The sequence below is a fragment of the Sapajus apella genome, unplaced genomic scaffold (assembly GCF_009761245.1).
Source record: "Sapajus apella isolate SASKATOON/1434 unplaced genomic scaffold, GSC_monkey_1.0 scaffold113, whole genome shotgun sequence".
NCBI classification, from domain to species: Eukaryota; Metazoa; Chordata; class Mammalia; order Primates; family Cebidae; genus Sapajus; species Sapajus apella.
The window spans coordinates 1,058,710-1,080,425 of NW_022437053.1; the positions used below are offsets into that span (position 1 = coordinate 1,058,710).

Here is a 21,716-nt window from a genome sequence, read left to right on the forward strand (position 1 = left end):
GAAAAAAAAAAAAAAAAAAAAAAGGAGGTGCAATCCTAGTCTCTGATAAAATAGACTTTAAACCAACAAAGATAAAAACAGACAAAGAAGGGCATTACATAATAGTAAAAGGATCAATGCAACAAGAAGAGCTAGCGATCCTAAATATATACGCACCCAAATACAGGAGCACCCAGATATATAAAGTAAGTTCTTAACGACCTACAAAAAGACTTAGACCTCCCACACAATAATAGTGGGAGACTTTAACGCTCTACTGTCAATATTAGACAGATCAACAAGACAGAAAATCAACAAGATATCCAGGACTTGAACTCAGATCTGGATCAAACAAACCTAATAGACATCTACAGAACTCTCCACCCTAAATCCACAGAATATACATTCTTCTCAGCACCACAGCACACCTACCCTAAAACTGACCATATAATTGGAAGTAAATCAATCCTCAGCAAATGCAAAAGAACAGAAATCATAACAAACAGTCTGTCAGACCACAGTGCAACCAAATTAGAACTCAGGATTAAGAAACTAACTCAGAACCACACAACCTCATGGAAACTGAACAACTGGCTCTTGAATGTTGACTGGATAAACAATGAAATGAAAGCAGAAATAAAGATGTTCTTTGAAACCAATGAAAACAAAGACACAACATACCAGAATCTCTGGGACATATTTAAAGCAGTGTCTAGAGGGAAATTTATAGCAACAAATGCATATGTAAGAAGCAAGGAAGGATCTAAAATTGATACCCTATCATCAAAGCTGAAAGAGCTAGAGGAGGAAGATCAAAAAAAGTCAAAAGCTATCAGAAGACAAGAAATAACTAAGATCAGAGCAGAACTGAAGGAGATAGAGACACAAAAAACCCTTCAAAAAATCAATAAATCCAGGATCTGGTTTTTTTAAAAGATCAGCAAAATAGACAGACCACTAGCCAGATTAATAAAAAAGAAAAGAGAGAAGAATCAAATAGATGCAATAAAAAACGATAAAGGGGATATCACCACTGATTCCACAGAAATGCAAACTATGATCAGAGATTACTACACACAACTCTATGAACATAAACCAGTATACCTGGAAGAAATGGATAAATTCCTGGACACTTGCACCCTCCCAAGCCTAAACCAGGAAGAAGTTGAAACCCTTAATAGACCAATAACAAGGGCTGAAGTTGAGGCAGCAATTAATAGCCTCCAACCAAAAAAAAAGTCCAGGTCCAGATGGGTTAACAGCCGAATTCTACCAGACATACAAAGAAGAGCTGGTACCACTCCTTCTCAAACTATTCCAAACAATCCAAAAAGAGGGAATCCTTCCCAAATCATTTTATGAGACCAACATCATCCTGATACCAAAACCTGGCAGAGACTCAACAAGAAAAGAAAACTTCAGGCCAATATCCATGATGAACACAGATGCAAAATTATTCAATAAAATACAGGCAATCCAATTGCAACAGCATATCAAAAAGCTGATCCATCACAATCAAGTAGGTTTCATCCAGGAGATGCAAGGCTGGTTCAACATACGCAAGTCTATAAACATAATCCACCACATAACCAAAACCAAAGACAAAACCACATGATTATCTCAATAGATGCAGAGAAGGCCTTCAACAAAATTCAACAGCCCTTTATGCTAAAAACTCTCAATAAACTAGGTATTGATGGAACATATCTCAAAATAATAAAACTATTTACGACAAACCCACAGCCAATGTCACACTGAATGCGCAAAAACTGGAAGTATTCCCTTTGAAATCTGGCAATAGACAAGTGTATTCTCTCTCACCACTCCTATTCAATACAGTATTGGAAGTTCTAGCCAGAGCAATCAGGCAAGAAAAAGAAAGAAAGGTTATTCAACTAGGAAAGGAGGAAGTCAAATTGTCTCTATTTCACGGATGACATGATTGTATATTTAGAAGATCCCATCGTCTCAGCCCAAATCTCCTTAAACTGATAAGCAACTTCAGCAAGGTCTCAGGATACAAAATCTATGTGCAGAAATCAGAAGCATTCCTATACATCAACAACAGACTTACAGACAGCCAAATCAAGAACAAACTGCCATTCACAATTGCTACAAAGAGAATAAAATACCTAGGAATACAACTAACAAAGGATATAAAGGACCTCTTCAAGAAGAACTACAAAACACTGCTCAACGAAATAAGAGAGGACACAAACAGATGGAAAAACATTCCACGCTCATGGTTAGGAAGAATCAATATTGTGAAAATGGCCACGCTGCCCAAAGTAATTTATAGATTCAGCTCTATCCCCATCAAGCTATCTATGACCCTCTTCACAGAACTGGAAAAAATCACCCTAAACTTCATATGGAACCAAAAGAGAGCCCGCATAGCCAAGACAATTCTAAGCAAAAAGAACAAAACTGGAGGCATCATGCTACCTGACTTCAAACTATACTACAAGGCCACAGTAATCAAAACAGCATGGTACTGGTAGCAAAACAGAGATACAGACCAATGGAACAGAATAGAGGCTTTGGAGGCAACACCACACATCTACAACAATCTGATCTTTGACAAACCTGACAAAAACAAACAATGGGGAAAGGATTCCCTGTTTAATAAATGGTGTTGAGAAAACTGGCTAGCCATGTGGAGAAAGCAGAAACTGGACCCCTTCACCTACACCTTACACTGAAATTAACTCCAGATGGATTAAAGACTTAAACATAAGACCTAACACCATAAAAACCCTAGAAGAAAGCCTAGGCAAAACCATTCAGGACAAAGGCATAGGCAAGGACTTCATGACTAAAACACCAAAAGCATTGGCAACAAAAGCCAAAATAGACAAATGGGATCTAATTAAACTCCAGAGCTTCTATACAGCAAAAGAAACAATCATTAGAGTGAACCAGCAACCAACAGAATGGGAAAAAATTTTTGCAATCTACCCATCTGACAAAGGGTTAATATCCAGAATCTACAAAGAACTAAAACAGATTTACAAGAAACAAACAAACAAACCCATTCAAAAGTGGGCGAAGGACATGAACAGACACTTTTCAAAAGAAGACATATATAAGGCCAACAAACATATGAAAAAATGTTCATCATCATTGGTTATTAGAGAAACGCAAATCAAAACCACATTAAGACACCATCTCAGAAGGGTGATCATTAAAAAATCTGGAGACAACAGATGCTGGAGAGGATGTGGAGAAACAGGAACACTTTTACATTGTCGGTGGGAGTGTAAATTAGTTCAACCAAAGACAGTGTGGCAATTCCTCAAGGACCTAGAAACAGAAATTCCATTTGACCCAGCAAACCCATTACTGGGTATATATCCAAAGGAGTATAAATCATTCTATTATAAAGACATATGCACATGTATGTTCATTGCAGCACTGTTTACAATAGCAAAGACCTGGAACCAACCCAAATGCCCACTGACGATAGACTGGACAAGGAAAATGTGGCACATATATACCATGGAATACTCTGCATCCATAAAAAATGTTGAGTTCATGTCCTTTGTAGGGACATGGATGAATCTGGAAACCATCATTCCCAGCAAACTGACACAAGAACAGAAAATCAAACACCACATGTTCTCACTCATAGGTGGGTGTTGAACAATGAGAACTCATGGACACAGGGAGGGGAGCATTACACACTGGTCTGTTGGCGGGGAACAGGGGAGGGACAGTGGGGGCGTAGGAAGGTTGGGGAGGGATAACATGGGGAGAAATGCCAGATACAAGGTGACAGGGGGACAGAGGCAGCAAACTACATTGCTATGTATGTACCTATGCAACAATCCTGCACATTCTGCACATGTACCCCAGAACCTAAAGTGCAATTATGTGTGTGTGTGTGTGTGTGTGTGTGTGTGTGTGTGTGTGTGTATGTGTGTATATATAAATTTTAAAAGGAAAAAAAATCACCAGGACATGGCAAATCTCTGAATAGTATAGCAGGCTATACAGTGACAAAGTGGACTTCCCTCCACCCTAATGTCCTCTCCCTCCAAGGCACCTACTGTTCCCAGTCTCTTTGTGCGCTTACAGATTTCAATACACATATCAGCCCCCACACCTTGCCCTCAACACATTGGAGAAACACCTGTCCTATGCATTCTTTGTTCCATTAACGATAAATCTTGAGAACTTCCCCAGAAAAAAAATTGTTAATCCAAAGTTTTTATGATTCAATATAAATAAATAAATTGCCTTTTTGTTACTTGTATATATCAAACACCTCTCCTTTTCTCTCTCTCTTAACGTTTTTTGTTTGTTTTTTGAGATGGAATTTTGCTCTGTCACCCAGGCTGGAGTGTAGTGGCAAAATCTCACCTCACTGCAACCTCTAACTCCTGGGTTCAAGCAATTCTCCTGCCTCAGTCTCCTAGGTAGTTGGGATTTCAGGCATGTGCCACTACACCAAACTAATTTTTGTATTTTTAGTAGAGATGGGTTTTTTCCATGTTGGCCAGGCTGGTCTTGAACTCCTGACCTCAGGTGGTCCACCTGCCTCAGTCTCCAAAAGTACTGGGATTGCAGGAGTGAGCCACTGTGCCTGGCCTCTTCATTATGTTTAAAAGCATGTTTTAAGGATTTTTTTTTGGCAAAGCTTTTAATTATTTTAATTAACAAGTGACAAATTATATATATTTATGGTATAGGTGATGCTTAAATATATGTGTACACTGTGGAATGATGAAATCAAGCTAATTAACTTGTCTATTACCTTACAGACATCATTTTTGTGATGAGAACATTTAAAATCTACTCTTTTAGCACATTTCAAGTGCACTATACATTATTACTCATTATAGTCACTATGTTGAACAATAGGTCTCCAGAATTTATCCTTCTTAACTGAAACTTCGTACTTTTTAACCAATATCTCCCAATCTCCCACATCCTAGCTTCCAATAATCACCATTATACTCTTATGAAGCTTTTATTTTTGCATTCAATAATAGAAAAAATAGGATCTTGACTAGCAATATATAGCAAATCAGACCTAGGTTTGATTTGCTGTGTTGGAATTCTTATGTCCTCCCTACCACAAGTTTTCTATTATATGAAGAATTCTAGACAGACTATGGATTCACAGGCACACAGTTTCTTGAGTGCTTCAACTATTAAAGGAAGACTTTAGAGACCTTATCCCATTATAGGGAGACAGAGAAGGACTTTGGCTCCAGGTTGCAGCCTGAGCATGTGTTTCTTCCTTTCCCTCCCTCCCCAAATACTATTTAAATGACAGCGAAGGAGTATAAAAAAGAAAAATCTATTTCAAGGGGAAGAGGCAGGCCAGAGAGTTTTTGACAAATTTCTGGAAGCATTGATGGACCAGTTAAAACTATGGAGAGGAAGCCAAAACCCAAAATGTGTAATGTGGAGATTGCTGTTGAGGTGAGACCAGATTTTCCAAGATACAAAGAAGAGGGCACGTGGTGGGCAGAAGGCATGGTGACTGGAAGACGGTCTACAGAGCAGGAGGCCACTCATCCCGTCCTGGGCTCCAGGCTGCCACTGTGGTGCGTGGGTGCAGAGCAAGCAACTGCATTCTCGGGCTTCACTTCTAGGAAGAACTGGGAGGATGTCTGCTAAAGACTAGGGAGGACCAGAGCCCATCAGCCCTCTCCAGTCTGTCCTTAGCAAAGCAGAGAGGTTCAGGCATCACTCTCTTTTCTAAGCAGGGAATTCCTGGGCAGTCCTCCCAGGGAGGAGAAAAACCTGTTGGCAAAATGGGTTTCCATACTAATTAAGCAGTTCTATCCCTCATTCTGTAGTGTGATGGACAGCCAAGGATCTAGAGCATTTGAGAAAATCAACAGCACAACAGAAAAACCCAAAATGAGCAAAGAAACAGCCAACCAGGGAGAAAATAGAGATCATCTAGGGAACAGAAGAGAACTTCAAAAAATCTAATTCATATCCTTAGATATTGCATCTGTGAGGTGAAAATAGGCTATTAAGAAAATGAAACTGTTAAGGAACAAAAACACTTTCTTAAATATAAAAAGCATGCGTGCCTAAAACTTAAAAAATTATATAAAAGCTAAAGAAAAAGTTAAGATTTCCAAAAACATACATCAAAATGATAGAGAAATAAAAAACTGAAAATGGAGGATCAATCTGGGAGGAGGGGACCAAGAGTTGCTTGACTAATAGAAACTCCAGATGAAGAAAAAAAGATAAATAAAGAAAGAAATACTCAAGAAAGAGATAGAAGAAAATTTTACAGAGCTGATTCAGGTATTCAGCATAACGGGACCTTTGAAAGCCAGAATAACTAAATGCCTACATGTGTGAAGACATGGGTGCTTGAGTTTGTATTCTCTATACACTTCTATTTTCATTTGCTTGAAATAGAAGATATATTTTTGTGAAACTTCCAAGCACCAAAAAAACAAAGAGCAGAGAGAAAACAATGGTTCATCTATAATTGAATGAAAATCATAGGACAATGTTGAGCCTCATGTTAGGCAGACTTTTTTCAGACATGTAAAGACACAGAATGGTGATTGATATGGTTTCAAAGTGTCCCCCAAAGTTCATGTGTTGGAAACTGAATTCCCAGTGCAACAGTCCTGAGAGGTGTGACCTTTAAAATGGATTAGATTATAAGAATTTTGTCCTCACAAATGGATTAATACTTTTATAGAGGGAGTGGGTTCATGATTTTGAGAGTAGATTTGCTTTAAGAATTCAGCCCTCTCTCACTCTCTTGAGCTCTCTTACCCTCTTACCCCCCACCAAGGGATGATGCAGCAAGAAGGCCCTGACAAGATACCAGCCCCTTGATCTCGGACTTTCCGGTTTCCAGAACTCTAAGAAATAAATCTCTGTTCTTCATCAATTACCCCATCTATGGTATTCTGTTACAAAAACACAAAACAGACTAAGACAGTAATCCTCCCACATGCTCTTATGTAAAAGTTACTTGAAGATATACTCTAGCAAAATGAAAAAAGAATCTGAGAGGGAGGGAGACATGGGGTCTAGGAGGCAATGGGCAGTCTCAGAGTGCAATGAAAGGATGTCTGATGTAGACAGCTGTACAGCAGGCACTGAGAGCATTCAGGGAAGATGTGGGTAGGAACTCAAGGGGCTCTGAAAAATACTTCAAGAAGAAATGGGCCAGTAACAAGAGAATAGATATGGCTGCAGCCATAAAAAATAACAAGATTATATCCTTTGCAGGGACATGGATGGAGCTGGAGGCCATTATCCTTAGCAAACTAAGGCAGGAACAGAAAACCAAATACTGCATATTCTCACTTAGAAGTGGGAGCTAACTGATGAGAACACATGGGCACATGGAAGGGAATAACAGACACTGGGGCCTTTTAGAGGGAGGAGGGTGAGAAGAGGAGAGGACCAGGAAAAACAACTAGCAGGTACTAGGCTTAATACCTGGGTGATGAAATAATCTACAACAAACCTCCGTGACACAAGTTTACCTACATAACAAACATGCACTTGTACCCCTGAACTTAAAGTATAAAACGTATTTTAGATATAAACTATGTATATGCAAATAATAGTACAAAATGGGATTTTAAAGTAATATCTACATGGCCTCAGTTTGGAAAGAGTACAATAATTTTGCCCTCGCTCTGCGCTAACATAGCCTTTGCCACAGTCATGCTTGATATATCCATGTTGCTGACAAGAACCTTGATATGGTTTGGCCCTGTGTCCCACCCAAATCTGATCTCCAATTGTAATCCCCAGGTGTCCAGGGTGGGACCTGGTGGGAGGTGATTGGATCATGAGGGCAGTTCCCCCATGCTGTTCCCATGATGGTGAAAGAGTTCTCAAGAGAACTGATGGCTTTGAAAGTATCTGGCAGCCCCGTGCGCTCTTTTCTCTATCTCGCCTACTGCCATGGAAGATGTGTCTTTGCTTCTCCTTTGCCCTCCCCCATGGCTGTAAGTGTTCTGAGGCCTCTCCAGCCACTTGGAGCTGGGAGTCAGTTAAATCTCCTTTCTTTATAAATTACTCAGTCTCAGAATACTGCTATTCTTTATAGCAGTGAGAAAACAGACTAAGATAAGCCTCAACATCAGCAGTGGCAAGTGTATGTAGGCGTGTACCAAACTTTACATCTATTTGTTTGGAACAAACTAAAGATGCAGTAAAAATACTTTAAAAAAATAGATACAGCAATGACACCAAAGCAAATGTTTGGAAGAAGAAAGAGAATTAGAAATGTGGAGAAAAGCAAATATCTATTCAAAGAAGTCACGGTCTAAATATGAAGGAAACTAAAATGTCACACAGTTTTAAATAGTTGATGAATGACAGAAACCTTGATGCCTGTCACATTTTCCTTTGCGTGAGCAAAGAAGTGACCCAGGGCTACCTTTCCTTCTCTTTGAGTTTAATCCTACTTTGCAGAGCAGCAGTGAACAATCTCCATGTAATCTCAACAGTGTCAAAGCTGCTGGTTTCTCCATGTTTTAGAATCAACACAGAGACCAAGTATGAAAACTGAATGATGATTAAAGAGCAAGATGTAAGTAGAACCTCAATAATGATTAAAGAATGATATGTCCATGTTCACCACGTCAAGTAGCATGTGAAAGGTAGGAAGATGAAACTTGTCAGGAGAGGAAGGAGGAGTATAGAGTGAATTTCCTTATTTCACAAAGTGGGAGTCTGAAGTGGACAACACAAGTAGATGGTTCCACAAACTCTTCACCATTGTAAACGGGATCAAAATAAGAATTAAACAGGGCCGGGCGTGGTGGCTCATGCCTGTAATCTCAGCACTTTGGGAGGCCAATGCAAGCGGATAACTTGAGATCAGAAGTATGAGACCAGTCTGGCCAACATGGTGAAACTGTGTCTCCACTAAAAATACAAAAAAAAGTTAGCTGGGCATGGTGAGCACCTATATTCCCAGCTACTTGGGAGGCTGAGGCAGGAGAACTGCTTGAACCTGGGAGGCAGAGGCTGCAGTGAGTTGAGATTGCAACACTGCACTCCCGCCTGCGCAGCAGAGTGAGACTCCATCAAAAAAAAAAAAAAAAGTACATATATTAAACAGGCAACTATCAAATGCAGGAGGAACAGGAGCAGTGGAAGCAGAGTGAGCAATCCACTTGCTTCTATTTCCAAGTGGAGAACTGATGGAACCATCTGCAAGTGATCAATCAATAACGAGTGCTAAAACATGGTATGGCAAGGTGTACGGGCAACTTCCAGGAGACCTAAACACAGAGGCCGTTAAATGCTTTGGGAGGCAGTTAAATGCCTTGGGAGACCTAAACACAGAGGCAGTTAAATAAAATGCATTGTGCAGCAATATGCCACGGATGTTCTGAGAAATGATTTTGCATTGTTTTTTATGTTTTAGAGATGGAATCTCACTCTCACCCAAGCTGGAGTGCAGTGGTGTAATCATAGCTCACTCTAACCTCAAATTCCTAGGCTCAAGCAATCCTCCTGCCTTAGCCTCCAGAGTAGCTGGGACTATAGGCATGCACTCCCATGCCTGGCTAATTTTTTAATTTTTTTTGTAGAGATGGGGTCTCACTATGTTGACCAGGTTGGTCTTGAACTCCTGGCCTCAAGCAATCCTCCTGTCTTGACCTCCCAAAGTGCTTACAGGTGTGAGCCATCACGCCTGGCCAAGAAATGTGGTTTTTAAAACCAACATAAACCCTGTAGGTATTCCTACTATCTTTCCTAAGCAACACAGCCCTTTTTGCAAACACAAATTTATCTTGACTCCTAATCTATAAAATAGATCAAAGAAGCTGCTTTGATGGAAGGAAGAGTAGGCGGCCTGGAGTCCCTTATCATGCAGACTTATTTGTGTTCACACACACACACGCACACGCACACGCACACGCACATGCACACACATGCTCATCCCCATGTCACACGTGCACACACGTGCACACATGTGCACACACATGCTTGTCCCCATATCACACACGTGTGCACGCACACATGCACACACACACACACTCATCTCCATGTCACACACGTTAGTACTTCTAAACACCCCCCCCACACTGCTCATCGCCGATGACACACAACACCCTCCCAATGACACACACATACACGCATAAACACTATACCACCCAAACCCACACACATTACTCACCTACACATAATCCTACCACATACAGGCAAACTACATATCACACACACACCCACACACACCCTATACACACCCACCCCCACCCCACACAGACTTCTCTAGGTCTCCAGGGTTTCATAGACCATAGTTGAAAAATCAATGCCCTGGATGGAAGCATTGCATTTAATTTTACTAAGCTATTTTATTTCTTTTTCTTTAAAAAGGTAAAAACCCCACTTTTGCCAGCAATGATAACATATTTGGTAATTAATTTCTTCAGGAGTACTGGTTTGACTCTGGAATTTCTGCTAGTAGCTCTTACTTCTTGTTGGTTCTTTGAAGTTAAACAGTAACATCTTCTAATGATCCTAATGGATTACACATCGTATCATTAGAAACCCCACATAATTTCCTGAGTTCCATGTCACAAGGGAGAACATACTAATATGTCACTTGTACAAAGTCATGAAAAATGATATGAATTGAAAAAAACACTCTCACCGGCCAGTGGGGCCCAAAGACAAAGATCTGGCTTCGTGCTATGTCCACGCGATTCCAAGCCAGTGCCAAGCTCAGCTGATCTGGAGCAGATACATTTGTTCCTAGAAAGGCAAGAAACCAGAACGATTTTCACTCCACGACTGGACCGCCAGCGTTTGGCGGGTGCTGGGTGGTGAGCACAGGCATCCCCTGGGCTGCTGGCCTGGAACTAAGCATTGCTGCCTTTACTTTCACCCTGAATGACCACTAAGGCCCCAAACTCAAATCGCTTCCCAGGAGGAAGGTGGAGGCAGCCTCTTCTCATGCCAGCTTCTCATGCATGGTCTCCTTGGGAGGGACAGAAAAGGAACCCAGTGGCTCAGGGACCCTCATCTCCATGAACGGTGGAACCCTGGGACTGCCAGGCCAGGCCAAGGGACACCAAGAAAAGCAGTCCCCCAACCCCACAGAGAGATGAGCCCAGTGCTGCACGGCAGCCAGCCTGACAGTGACCCCTCTCCTTTCTGTACTCTCTGTCCCCTCATGGCACCAGGCTAACCAAGAGGCAGGGAGGAAGTGTGAAACCCAGAGCCAGACCCCACTGCCCATCAATGCCAGCTTGAAGCCTATCGTTAGAGCCAGGACGGGGAAACTGGACAGAGCACTGTGGAACGCAGTGACTGAAAATGAACCCATCTCATGTTTACACTCTAGGAGCCGAAGCCCTCAGTGAACCAGTTACCAATAGAAACGGTTCTGACCTCAGCCCATGATGGTCCAGGAGCACCCACAGCCCTCTGCCCCACAGAAACCTGCAGCACGCCTTGTCATTCCACCGCGGCTTCACGCTGAGACTGCCCAAGTGGCCTGACTCAGGGCCTAGCACCAGCAGACACGGTCCATGGAGGCTGGGAGGGGAAGGATTGCCAGCCAGGCCAACATCAAAGGCACAGGAGTCACCGTTTCCCAGAGCTCACCTTTCAGCAGGGCAGTTAAAATTGCCATCTCGATGTCCTGCTGGCCCTCAGAACCCATTCTGAATACAGTGACCTGAAAATGTGAAAAGACTGAGGTAAAGCCAAGTTGAAAACAAGAGGGAGACACGGGGTGTTGTTACAAAATGACGAGAGACTGACGCATAATAAAACGATCCTGAGTGCTGAACAGTTTCAAACCAAGTGCTGGTGATTTCTTTCTTTATTTATTTTTCTTTCTTTATTTTTTTTTTTTTTTTGATAGAGTTTCGCTCTTGTTGCCCAGGCTGGAGTGCAATGGCGCAATCTTTGATCACCACAACCTCTGCCTCCTAGGTTCAAGCGATTCTCCTGCCTCAGCCTCCCGAGTAGCTGGGATTACAGGCACATGCCACCATGCCTGGCTAATTCTTTTGGTATATTTTAGTAGAGATGGCGTTTTGCCATGTTGGCCAGGCTGGTCTCAAACTCCTGCTCTCAGGTGATCTGCCTGCCTCAGCCTCCCAAAGTGTTGGGATTATAGGCGTGAGCCACCGTGCCTGGCTGATTTCCCGAAGTTACAGTATTGCTCTGGGGTCCCTGCCTGTGTGCTGATTTTATTACTTTCCCCATCCATTCCAGAGGAGAGGAGCTATACTCCAAAATCTCAGTTGCCACAGGAGATGCAAAGTCATATCTCATCAGACAGGAGATATTTGTAGGAAATATGTGTGCTTGGAATTTTGAAGAGGCTGTCTTACGTGCACAAGAGTGCCTTTTCCTTATAAATACCACTGAAGAGGGAACGAGTAGGAAATTATTATCGCATTTGGAAAATAAAATAACATAACTTTGTAAGCACGTCTGACAGGGTGCTCTGTGGTCCTTTCCCCCAAAACTATCAATCTGAGTAATGTTGTGAGCCTTGGAGGATGTTGTGTGATGTCACGTCCCATTTGCTAATGTTCGAAAGCGCCACGGGCCCTCCCCTGCATGGGCGTGTTCAGCTTCTGCCATGTGCACACAGCTGCCAATTTGGTATACATTTCTACTGCCTCTCAGAAAAGGCCAGACTAAAATATGAGTAACCCTGTCATGCACACATGGGCAGAATTAGAAAATGAAACATAATTCTCTCCACAGAGCTTGTTTGGAAATACAAGACACTTACCAGTTCTTTTTTCTTCATGCACTCCATTATAATTGCAAACAGCTGATGCGATTGTGCCTTATTGTAATTAAATGTTTTCTGAATGGTAACTAGAAGCTGCTCCCTGAGGGACTCATTTATTATCCTGTTCAAAGAAAATGCAAGAGAACAAAACAAGGCAAGTTAAATCTGTATATGAATAAGTCAGACATCTCTCCGTCTTTGATTTGAGACTTTGCTGTGGGAGATATCCTGACACAGGAGACAAAAAGGGACCATCGTCAAACACCGGATTTATTCTCACTCGTCCTAAATTCCAGCTTCGTTGCAAACTTTCTAAGGGAAAATGGAGTTGGAAGCGAGGGAGAGAGCATTCCGTTGGGAACACCCTGCTCCTGAGAGTTCCCCTGGATGCTGACCTCAGAAAACGGGGAGAGGAAATCTAGCAAATCTTCCTGATTTAAACATGGAATGTCCAAGCAGACCACTTCAGATTTTCTCCTCGGCCCAACAAAGAGGCAGTCACGCACCCGCCCTTCCTCACGCGTCAGAAATCCTACCCGCCTTCTTCACAGTACTTGTGCGCAAAGGACAGGATGTCTGAGGCGCGTCCGCTGCCATCGCAAATCACCACGGGGACAGGAGGGTCTTCTCGCAGGTATTCCAAGACGATGGACGCCACGTTAGGGCCCCCCTCCACCACGAGGCCCACCAGGGGCACGCCCTGCCCCAGTCCTGCAACACAAACCACATTTGCCAGTAGCACCTGTGCCCTGACCCGACGGCCCACTCATTTAACTCCTGAAGTATGGGGAAGTGTAAAAACATTGCAACTTGGGGCATGCTACGTCTGGCTGGAAGGAATTCAGGCACGTGATAACAATTTTCTTTTCTTTTTTTTTTTTTTTCTGAAACAGGGTCTCACTCTGTCCCCCAAGCTGGAGTGCAGTGGCACGAACATGGCTCACTGCAGTGTCAACCTTCCCCAGCTCAGGCAATCCTCCCACCTCAGCCTCCTAAGTAGCTGGGACTACAGGTGCACGCCACCACACCCAGCTAATTTTTGTATTTTTGGTAGAGATGAAGTCTCGCCGTGTTGCCCAGGCTGGTCTCAAACACCTGGGCTCAAGTGATCCACCTGCCTTGGCCTCCCAAAATGCTAGAATTACAGGTGTGAGCCACCGCGCCTGGCCCAATTTTTATTCTTGCATTCTGTCACGTATTGTGGCCTCATGGGGAAAATCAGAACCTCAAAATCGGGAACTTTCTGACCCAGACATGGTTAAATTCCTGAATAACCCACTCTCCTGATGTTGGGTCTACCTCAAGTTGAGCGCTGAGAAATACTGGACGATATTCCTTGCTGGAAAAACACCTCCCTGGCTGTCTTAGCCCATGGTCTGAAATTCCCACCCTGATGGCTGTCCCTGAAGAATGAGAGAATGAAAGGGGATCTGGACCAGCCAGGGAAATTGCAGTTTAATTCCTGGCCTCTCCCTTATGGCATTGGGCCAATCACCAAATCACCAGGAGCCTTAGACAGACATCTGTAAAAGGTGAACAATTACAGTGCCTCCCTTACCTCCTGCAGGTGTAAAAATATCAGAACATGTGTTTGGCTATCAAATAATTTTGTAAATGTTAAGTAGCATACAAATGTGGTACGCTGTTCTTGTTGACATTTCTGTCTTCAATGATGGGAATAAACCACTGATCTTGGAGGCAGCCACATGGACCACTAGAAGCCCATCAGTTAATGACCTGTTCCCAGAGTCCTCTGTCTGTCTCTATCAGTTAATAGGACTCTTCAAGAACACATTGGGCACCAGCTAACTTTCAGTGGCAGAGCGTGCAGGGATGGCTCTGGGAGGCAGCAGGTGGTAGGAGGATTCCAGGAAGTTGGGATTCTGGAGTGGGAAGGAAATGGGAGTGGAGGCACATTTGCCTGCTTCCCAATTTTACACCCAGCTGGCCGTGACGGATCACACTCTGAGCCTGTTTCACCAGCAGTCCATTAGTTTGTGATGGGAATTAGTTGATCTACATTAACTAAAGGCAAGTGGGAGACGTGTTGTTGGTCTCAGATTTGAAGGGCTTTAGATAAAATCTGCTAGCATTGGTTATGAGAAGATTGGAGAATTTCAAATGAGCTATTTCAGGGTTTCTAATCTGCTTCCCTGATGCGTTTCTACAGTCAGGGACTCCTACATATGTTGAATGACTCTGCTGTGTCCTACCAGAGTAATTATGGTTAAGTTCCTTTCAGCAAACATGCAATGAGGGTCTGCATTGTGCCACGCCCTGACCAAGAGACATTGGAAAATTGAACTAAGATATCCCAGACTCTGAGATTTCCAACCCAAGCAAGGCTTGGTATTTTCAATCTTCAGGAATATGGTGGCCAAATCACCTTCTTTTCTAGAAACTGTGTAGAACAGATTCTTCTTGGCTTAGGCTGGAGTCCTTGAAGCTCTGTGCTGTAGGAAGTGACAACTGAGCACCCCTTTGCTGTCCCTGCCCTGCTCAGAGCCCTAGGCAAAGGATGACAAAGGGAAGCCCACAAGTCACATGGCCAGGTGAAGTGGGTGTTATAAAAACGTGTAAGTCCAGAAAAATTAGAGATGTGAGAACAAAAAAAAAATCAGTCATCGACCAATTTATTCATAGAGACCTGATTCCTGGAAATCCACAGTTTTTCCTGGTAGGCCATCCCCATTCTACCCACTCTGCGGTATCACAGTCCATACGTGGTGCTTCACAATGACCATTCGCCAGGGCTAGATGCTCATCCACAGAAATCTTGCCAGTAATGGGAAAAACAAACTAGGCTTTCAGACTGTTTAACAATTGCCTGATGTTAAGAATTACTGGAGTATAAACACGCTCTGAGGTTATACCAGTTATTTTAATTCTTTTTTTTTTTTTTTTTTTGAGACGGAGTTTCTCTCTTGTTACCCAGGCTGGAGTGCAATGGCGCGATCTCGGCTCACCGCAACCTCCGCCTCCTGGGTTCAGGCAATTCTCCTGCCTCAGCCTCCTGGGTAGCTGGGATTACAGGCACACGCCACCATGCCCAGCTGATTTTTTGTAGTTTTAGTAGAGACGGGGTTTCACCGTGTTGACCAGGATGGTCTCGATCTCTTGACCTCGTGATCCACCCGCCTCGGCCTCCCAAAGTGCTGGGATTACAGGCGTGAGCCACTGTGCCCGGCCCCAGTTATTTTAATTCTAACCAGTTGTTACCACTGTTTCATCTGGTTGAGGTTGGTTTCTTTCTCTCTAGTTTGACCTCAGCTTTCACCTGACGGTGACAGCCCCCGCTCAGGACCAGCAAGGATGATGCCCCCTCAGGAGCAGACGGTTCCTGCTGCCCTCTCCAGAGCTGTCCCCATCTAGCCATCTTAGTCTACATGACAGGCCCAGAGTTACAGAGATACTTAATGATCACGTAATGCTTATCATCAGATAGAAGGAATCATACTAAGTCTTTGAATTTTTTTTTCCTGTTAAAACATTTTTAAAAATAACAACTAATTACAGGGAAAAAGAACCACTGGGTAACTATGGTGGGCAAGGCCGTCACCATGGCGAGCACTGAGGGTTGTTTCTTGTGCCAACTTGTGAACCTGGGGCAAAGCATCCCCACACAGCCCAGTGGAAGTGATCTGGTGGGTGACTAAGTAAGGCATCTAGGTAAGTCACTTTTGATTGACCTGACCAGAATCAAAGTTGATCTTCCAGTCCCCTCGGGCAATCTCCTTCTCAGGTTTGTTTTCTCTGTGACGGCATCAGCCCAGGAGGAATGCGTGCCTTCACCAGCACTTACTTGTGTTGATCTTCTGCAGGGAGATATGCTTTTCCAGCAGCCTTCGCAGCTTCACCTCGGCACCATACTTGCCCAGGGTGCCATTGTCAGCCAGGATGAAGTGGGTGTGGGAGTTGTTGAGCACAGAGAGCTTACTTAGAGGGTTGGACATGGTCTGGTACACTCTTGTTACCTGGTGAAGTGCACAGCACAAATCAGACCTGCAGGACTTGGACGTTAAGACCAACAAGGGAAGCAAGCACAGTACACACGTGTGCAGAGACCACTGCACTAAAACCTATTCTCGCCTCTCTACCCTGCCTTTGAAGGTTTTATTTTTGCCACTTGTTACACTAAAATGGAAAGAAAGTTAATTGTTTTAGATCATGACAATCTAGCAATTACACTCCTGGCATTTATCACAGAGAAATGAAAACTTATGTTAACCTCAAATCCTGCACAGTAATGCTTATGGTTGCTTTATTTTTAACAGCCAAACTGTTCCTCAACAGATCAATGGTTAAAGAAGCTGGCTCATCCATACCATGGGATGCCACTCAGCTATAAAAAGGAATGAAGACCGATACACATGGCAACTTGGACGCACGTTCAGAGAACTATGTGGAGTGAAAAAAAGCCGGTCCCCAAAGGTTACAATACTGTATGATCCCATTTACAGAATCTTCTTGAAATGCAGTGGAGACAGATGAGTGGTTTCCAGAGGTTAAGGAGGAAGAGGGGTAGGAAGGAATGAGGTATCTGCATGTGAAAGGGCACCAGGAGACCTTGACCACATCAATGTCAGTATCTGGGTTGTGATCTTGCATTATGGTTTTGCAAGATGTTACTGTCGCAGGAACGGACAGGGTGCAAGGGAGCTCTCTTATTATTCTTACGGCTGCATCTGAATCTACAGTTACCTCAAAATCAGTAATTAACTTTTAAAAATTGCCAACATTTGCAGAGAAAATACTTACATCCTTTCCAACCAGGTCTTCCTTATTCTCCACGATGCCCCATGGAGCAATTCCTATAGCACAAACCCGGCCTCTGGACTTGGAGGAGTGGTCTTTCAAGGCATCCCCCACGTGGCTGATGACACCTGTGAGCAGCCATCAGTCATATTTTAGGCCCTTCTACTTCCCAGCATACCATCATTCATGAACTTAATGGACACCTGCCCTGAATCCCTACATTCCCTACAGATCGGGGCTGAGACATACTCATCTTTATCATTAAAATAAAGTACACTGAAAGTCTGAGTTCATGATAACTAGTAATCTTGCATTAACTCCAAAAACGGTAAAACAAAAACAGAAACCAAAAGAGATGTGCAGGGAGTTCCTTTACAGATGTCTAAGACCTAAGGTTGGAAATAACTGGAGTCTATCTGGCATTCCTTGGCTGCCTTCAGTGAAAGCTGAGAGCCAGAGTGCCTCCTCTGTTCCTTCATGTCTTTGTGCCTCAGTTTCCTCTCCTGCAACAGGAAAAGGATTGTCAAGAGGTCTAATGAAGATGATGCTTGTACAGGGCTCAGATCAAAGAATACTGCATGTCATGGGTGACCCAGAGATGTTGACCATTATGACAATCATTATTATACTTGCTGGTCATTTTATTTATTTATTTTTAAGAATCATACCAAAGTAAAGTCACAAGTCAGGGAATAAAGACTTCACTTTCGTCATAAACATGATCAGGATACAGTATGTTTTGTTGTCTTTAGTTATTAGGAAGCTCTTTGGGGACCACAGTGAGTTCTGGGTGGTACATTTATTATCGGGAGGGAAAAGGCCTGCTCTTACCTGTGCTGACACCCCCGGTGAAGATCCAGGCCCCCGTGGTCATGGCAGCCTTGATCAGGCCTTTCCCAAAGACTTGCTTCAGCTTGGGCTGCATCTCAAAGTTCTGGAGGCCTCCATGCACAGATATTAAGAGCTTGGGGAGTTCCAGCTGCCAGTCTTTCACCATGAGATGCAGCAGCGAGTCTGGCTTGGTGTCATAGGACACACGGATATACTGTGAAAGAGTGTGTAGTGCTCAGCCTCTGTTCTTGGTTTTGCTTCTCATGTCAAAGGGGAGTGAGTCTATGGCTCATGTCCAAACAAGAACTGTCTGGCTTGTCTCTTCCTCAGGGCCCTGGAGCCCTCTGTGTGAGTCTGTGGCCAAGTGACAGAAGGGAACTTTGGGGAAGACTGGCAGGGTTAGCAAATACAAATACAAGATGCCTGGTGCCATAGTCTGAATGTTTGTATCCCCCCAAAATTCATGTGGAAACCTAATTCCCAATGCAATAGTGTTAAGAGGTGGGGTGTCCTAATCAGGTCATGAGCGTGGGACCCCCATGAGTGGGACTAGTGTCCTTATAAAAGAGGACGCAGCGGCTGGGTGCAGTGGCTCATGCCTGGAATCCCAGCACTTTGGGAGGCTGAGGCAGGCAGATCACGAGGTCAGGAGTTCAAGACCAGCTTGGCCAAGATGGTGAAATCCCATCTCTACTAAAACCACAAAAATTAGCTGGGCATCCCAGCTACTCAGGAGGCTGAGGCAGGAGAACTGCTTGAACCTGGGAGGTGGAGGTTGCAGTGAGCCGATATAGCACCACTGCACCCCAAAAAGGACGCAGAGAGCTTGTTCTTTGCTTCTGCCATATGAGGACACAGCAAGAAGGCGCCATCTGTGAAGCAGAGAGTGGGCGCTCGCCAGACACCAGACCTGCTGGCACCTTGATCTTAGGCCTCCCAGCCTCTAGAACTGTGAGCCATAAATTTCTGTTGTTTATAAATTACCCAGCCCAAGGTAATTTGTTATTAGTAGCCAAACAGACCAAGACACCCAGTTAAATCTGAATTTGAGAGGAGCAATGAAGAATGTTTTAGTACAACATTTTTATTAAATGCAATAAATCATGAAATATTTGGGACATACTTGTACTGACAATTTATCCATTATATGTCTGAAATTCAAATATAACTGGGTGTCCTGTATTTTATCTGGCAATCCTAACCTTGGAGGAATGCGTTCCAAAGCTGGCTTAGCTGGAACAGTGGCCCAAGATGTTGGATGAGGATGTTGTCGAGTGAATGGGAAAGGGGATCATGGGCCCACATCTGAACTTGACCTTCTCTTCAAAGTGAGAAGGAGGTTAACAACGCTCAGATGCCGTGTCTCCTATGAACTGCTTCTTGGTGTCTGGGCTAATATGTAGGGTGTCATTCCTGAAGACTGTATATTGTGGCATTTGAAACACAACTGAATTTTATTTGAACGATGATGTTGCGCCAGTGAAATAAAATGAAATTGCAAAAAGGCTGTGACTGGGCATGTGGGAGTGTAATTCAGAGTGAGCTGGAACAGATCACAGGGCTGAAGCTTCCCGCCTCTGGCAGGGCTCACTGGAAGGGCAGAGGGCACTCCCTGTTTACATGCAAATGTGAGGGACCTTGGTCTTTCCCGTGCCAGCTGGGTACAGGCCCAGGGAAGTTGTGGACAGACCTCAGAGGAAAATATTTCCAAAGACTCTCAACCCATCTAAGGGGGCTGCAGGTCCACAGTTATTAGAAAAACTAATTTGTCTTTCATGACTGAAGATGGAGCAATGGAATATGGTTGCAGGGCTGGGCCAGAGACTGGTCTGTGGATTCGGAGCTTTGGTATGGATTTATGGGACACTACACGTTCTTTACAGTGGTGTCCAGTTTCCAAGCCTCATGGCTAAAAGCCATGTGCACAGACACATCTCTTGGTTTTTCAATGAAATTGTCTAGGAAGATTGAGCCACAGCCATAAAGGAGACGAAGTATCTGCAGTTTGGGGCTGGGACACTGGCCGCCAGTGACAGCTGGGATCCCAGTGGCACCATGTCTGAATGCCTTTCTCACCATGGCTTTATTGGAGTATCCGCCACCCTGGAATTCAAGAACTCCATAGGAATCCGTTGGGTAGCTCTGGGTGTGCTTGGCGACAGACCATTTCTCAGGCTGAGCCTCCACCTGTTGGTTTTCCTCTTCATTTTTGCTGGGTGTTGCACTCGGCAGAGGGGGGATATGCTGGCTGGTGAACTGGCCACAGCAACATCTGAAAGCAAAGGCAAAGCAGGGTCTTTCTACAACAATCTTCCCCTTTCCCCTTCTTTAGCAAAGATAAATTAACCTCAACAGGAGTCTACTAACACTTTAGTAAGCCAGCTTTATTAGGGACAGAAATGCCCCTTCTGATGGCCTTTTCCAGATAATCAGTGCATATCTCTGTATATGCTAGCCAATTTTAGACACATTGGATGGTTGCCCTTCTTTCTGAAAATACTTTAACTTTTTGATATCTTGAAGTACTGAATAGTCCGTGACAAAGTATAGACATGCCCTCCAAACACAGAGTTGACCTTCCAGATTTTTCTTTCCCTTGTCTTTCAGGTTGGAGTGTAGTGGTGCTATCACAGTTCACTGCAGCCTGGATCTCCCCAAGCTCAGGTGATTCTCCCACCTCAGCCTCCTGAGTAGCTGGGACCACAGGCATATACCACCATGCCCAGCTAGTTTTTGTATTTTTAGTAGAGACAGCATTTTGCTATGTTGCCCAACCTAGTCTTGAACTCCTGGGCTCAAGCAATTTGCCTGCTTTGGCCTCCCAAAGTTCTAAAATTACTTACTTAGGTGTTAGCCAAATTTTTCAATATAGTTGAATTCTTCTGTTCCTTAGTAAAACATTTCTCCACCCAAGTAATGCTAAAAGGCTATTTCAAAAGTGACCAATATGTCTTTCTCTGCCTTGGACAGATGGCCCACTGGGCCATAACATGCCCCAGTATCAGGGATCTTCTAGGTCTACGGCATCTCTCCCAAAACCCAGCCTGTCTCTCATGCCCTCCCTGTGCTCTGGCTTCCAGTCCTCTCGGAACATGTTCCCTGGCTTTGTGCCAGCTTTCTTTCCTACTGTGCCTGCAATTTCATCTGTTTTTCCGTCATTTTAGGCTGCCGCTGTTGTGAGTGGACTAGACCCACCAAAAGCTTGAACAGTTTGTAAGGAAGAACTGCAATAGCTTGGAGTGATATCTTGGAAGAGATGGAATCCAGGGACGGCATGCAGGGCAGGTCCATTCCTGGGCCCACCAGAAGTCTGTGGGGGCAGTTGTGCACCCTAGCAAGTGGGGCGGGTGAGCTGTGGGTGGAAGAGCTGGGGATGGAGTCGGCTTGAGGACTAGGACTGTAGTGCTGGCACACAGAGTTTTCAGGA

The 21,716-nt window shown here is 43.9% G+C and overlaps 1 protein-coding gene across 5 annotated transcripts in view; it reads right to left on the reverse strand.

Annotated features, from left to right (window-relative positions):
* Positions 1-21,716, reverse strand: part of TRPM1 (transient receptor potential cation channel subfamily M member 1) — a 139,822-nt gene that overhangs the window by 51,614 nt on the left and 66,492 nt on the right. For all 5 annotated transcript variants that reach the window (XM_032259951.1, XM_032259950.1, XM_032259952.1 and 2 more), the window contains exons 3-10: positions 20,366-20,561; positions 18,290-18,503; positions 17,462-17,586; positions 16,506-16,677; positions 13,240-13,414; positions 12,701-12,824; positions 11,554-11,626; positions 10,598-10,698 (exon numbers count right to left, since the gene is read on the reverse strand). In XM_032259951.1, the coding sequence (XP_032115842.1) occupies positions 10,598-10,698; positions 11,554-11,626; positions 12,701-12,824; positions 13,240-13,414; positions 16,506-16,677; positions 17,462-17,586; positions 18,290-18,503; positions 20,366-20,561 (1,180 nt within the window). The remainder of the gene's footprint in view (positions 1-10,597; positions 10,699-11,553; positions 11,627-12,700; positions 12,825-13,239; positions 13,415-16,505; positions 16,678-17,461; positions 17,587-18,289; positions 18,504-20,365; positions 20,562-21,716) is intronic.